General features: G+C 40.9%; 1 protein-coding gene across 1 annotated transcript; it reads left to right on the forward strand.

The window, feature by feature from the left end:
- The first annotated feature begins 1,024 nt into the window (after positions 1-1,024).
- LOC133778941 (secreted RxLR effector protein 161-like) lies at positions 1,025-2,982 on the forward strand. Its single transcript, XM_062218952.1, has 3 exons — positions 1,025-1,338; positions 2,568-2,683; positions 2,780-2,982. The coding sequence occupies exons 1-3, from the start codon at positions 1,025-1,027 to the stop codon at positions 2,980-2,982; spliced, it is 633 nt and encodes a 210-aa protein (XP_062074936.1).
- Positions 2,983-3,213: the final 231 nt, after the last annotated feature.

Below are 3,213 nucleotides of genomic sequence, written 5' to 3' on the forward strand. Positions count from 1 at the left end.
TGAGCTACATTTGACTCAAGAAATGGATGAAGAAAAACAAAGTGAGGAAGACAACGAAGAGGCAACACAAAGTGGAAAATAGGAGTGCATCAAAGAGTAGCAGACGATGCAAGTGATATTCAACCTGAAGAAGTAAGCCCACAACCTCGGAGATCAACAAGAGCACGGAAGCCGAAAGTATGTCAATGCTACTTTAGCCGAAGAAGAAAAGTTCAGAGAACCAGATACATATGAAGAAGCGTCCTAGAATATCAAGTTGATAGAAGCTATGAAAGAAGAGATAAGTGCACTACAGAAGAATCAAACTTGGGAGCTGGTGCCAAAGCCAAAGGAAGTAAAACCCATTTCTTGCAAATGGGTATACAAGGTAAAAACTCGTCCTGATGGATCGATTGAGAGATATAAAGCCCGGTTAGTAGCTCGTGGATTCTCTCAACAGTACGGGCTAGATTATGATGAGATGTTCAACCCAGTTGCCAAGATTACAACAGTACGAGTCCTGCTAGCGCTTGCAGCATGTAAAGACTGGAGACTATGGCAGATGGATGTGAAAAACGCCTTTCTACACGGAGAACTAGATCGAGAAATATACATGGTCCAACCAAGAGGATTTGAGGATAAAGTTCATCATGATTATGTTTGTAAACTGAAAAAGGTGCTCTATGGATTGAAGTAGGCTCCAAGAGCATGGTATGACAAGATTGATGAGTTCTTAGTGGAGAGTGGATATGTCATGGCACATGCAGATTCAAGCTTATTTATTAAAGTAAAGGAAGCAAAGATCGCAGTTGTTTTGGTATATGTTGATGACCTCATCATCACTGGCGATGATGAAGCAGAAATTTGCCAAACAAAGGAGAACCTGTCAGTTCGCTTTCAAATGAAGGAACTTGGAGAATTAAAACACTTCCGTGGATTAGAAGTTGACCGAACTAAGTAAGGTTTATTTCTCTCTCAACAAAAGTACGCAAGAGATTTGTTGCAAAGGTTTGGAATGCTCGAATGCAAGCCCATCTCAACACCTATGGAAGCTAATGCCAAGTTATGCGCGCATGAAGGGAAGGACTTGCAAGATGGAGCAATGTACCGACAGCTGGTTGGTAGTCTAATTTATCTAACATTGACTCGACCAGATATCTCGTATGCAGTTGGTGTAGCAAGTTGGTATATGCAACACCCAAAGAAACCTCATTTGGAAGTAGTGCAACAAATGCTGAGGTATGTCAAAGATACCATTAACTATGGTCTCTTATATAAGAAAGATGACGAGGTTAAGATAGTTGGATACTGTGATGCTGATTATGCTGGAGATCATGATACCTGTCGATCAAGTACTGGGTATTGTTGATTGCGTTTTTAGCCAACGACGTGAGAACGTCAATAAAGACAAGCCTTCAAGAGAAATAAAAACGACAACAGACGGTATAAACAAGAAAAGTAAATAACACAGGAGATTTTTATAGTGGTTCAGCCCCGATTGTCGGTAATAGCCTAATCCACTTAGAGTTGTGATTTATAGATCTATAATCAAGATCAGATGGACTGAGCCAACTGAGTTTCTTCAATATAGATTGCAAAAATACAAGAATTCTCTCTCTAGAATACTCAGACCCAATTTTCTCTCTCTAGAATACACAGTCCCAATTTTCTCTCTCTAGAAAGAAGCAGCTCAAGAACCCCTCTCTAATCCCATAAGCCCTCTATTTATAGGCCTGGGATACTCAACTGATATCCCCTTTCGATAGGGATATTTTATTATTCATCTTATATTTATATTACAAGAAATATTTAAAATATAACTAATTCCTCAATTTGAGTGAGGAATGAGAGATTCCCGCGTATGTTGTTGAAGCTGTCTCTGGGAACCTTGACTTAGTCTCCTCTAGCTAATTGATCCACCTCCTACTGACTACCCATGCAAGTGCTGGTCGAACGTGCATGGTGGTAGGACTTGTGCATGTTGATTACTCCTTCAAGCTTTCCTTGGACCAAGGTGATACAAGCTTGGCTCTCCTCGGACCAAGGTGGTCCGAGGCAACACCCTTGCTTCTCACCTCAGACAAGTCCGAGCATACCTCCTCCATTCAAGGTCCCTTCGGACCTCGTGGCCTTCTCCTCGGACCAAGGTGATCCGAGGCATCCTCCTTGGCACCTCACCTTGGACAAGTCTGAGGCATTCTCCTTTAGCATCTCCCAACTATGTCCGATCAGACATTGTGTAGGCTCTCCTTGTCAAAAACTAAGTCTCCACTCTTGACTTGCATGGGACTCCTCCTCCTTAGCTACCTACCTTAGACACGTTCGAGCCAACACTTAGGAAACCTTGGGAGGCTTACCTCAAACACACCCTTGGGGTCTCCTAGGACCACTTTCTCCTTGGGGTCTCCTAGGACCACTTTCTCCTTGGGGTCTCCTAAGACCACTTTCTTGAGTTCTCCTCGGACCTCATCCTTGGGTTCTCCTAGGATCAATCTCTTGGGGTCTCCTAGGACCACTCCCCTTAGCTCTCCTAAAATGCATTCTCCTTAGCCTCCTAGTATGCATTCTCTAATTTTTGGGTATAACAGGTATGTATTCATGCTTGGATCTGGAGCAATATCTTGGTGTAGCAAAAGGCAACCACCGGTGTCCTTGTTAACCATTGAAGCAGAATATAGAGCAGCAGCAATGGCAGCTCAGGAAAGTATGTAGTTGATGCAACTAATGAAGGATCTACACCAATCTACATATAATGCAATACCACTTTATTGTGATAATCATTCTGCTATTCGCTTAACAGAAAATCCAATATTTCATGCAAGGACAAAGCACGTGGAAGTGCATTATCATTTTCTGAGAGAAAAAGTGCTTCAAGAAGAAATAGAGATGCAACAAATCAACACAAATGATCAAGTTACTGACATATTCACCAAAGGACTAAGCACAACCAAGTTTTCGAAAGTCAGAACTCAACTAAACCTCATCAAACGAGAAGAAACTTAGAGATTTGGTAATAAGGGGGAGTGTTAAAAGTCATTACCGTATCTAGAATGCTCTAGAATTCTAGAATGTTCTAGAATATACTAGGAAGAACATAAAACATTCAAAAAAGTTCTTGAAGAAACTTGGAACTAATTAGACAATATATAGAGTTCTAGAATCATTTAGAAAAAGGTAGAAAGTAGTTAAATAAATTAGAAAATTAGAAAATTAGAAAATTTTAGAAAGATTTGG

Source organism: Humulus lupulus, chromosome 5 (genome assembly GCF_963169125.1).
Source record: "Humulus lupulus chromosome 5, drHumLupu1.1, whole genome shotgun sequence".
In the NCBI taxonomy this organism is placed as follows: Eukaryota; Viridiplantae; Streptophyta; class Magnoliopsida; order Rosales; family Cannabaceae; genus Humulus; species Humulus lupulus.

Excerpts from the sequence above, each read along its gene's own strand:
- LOC133778941 (XM_062218952.1), top strand. The coding sequence starts at position 1,025 with ATGGAAGCTAATGCCAAGTTATGCGCGCATGAAGGGAAGGACTTGCAA. Across the intron at positions 1,339-2,567 it reads ACCTGTCGATCAAGTACTGG|GTATGTATTCATGCTTGGAT; the intron begins GTATTGTTGATT and ends TGGGTATAACAG. Across the intron at positions 2,684-2,779 it reads AGCAATGGCAGCTCAGGAAA|AAAATCCAATATTTCATGCA; the intron begins GTATGTAGTTGA and ends TTCGCTTAACAG.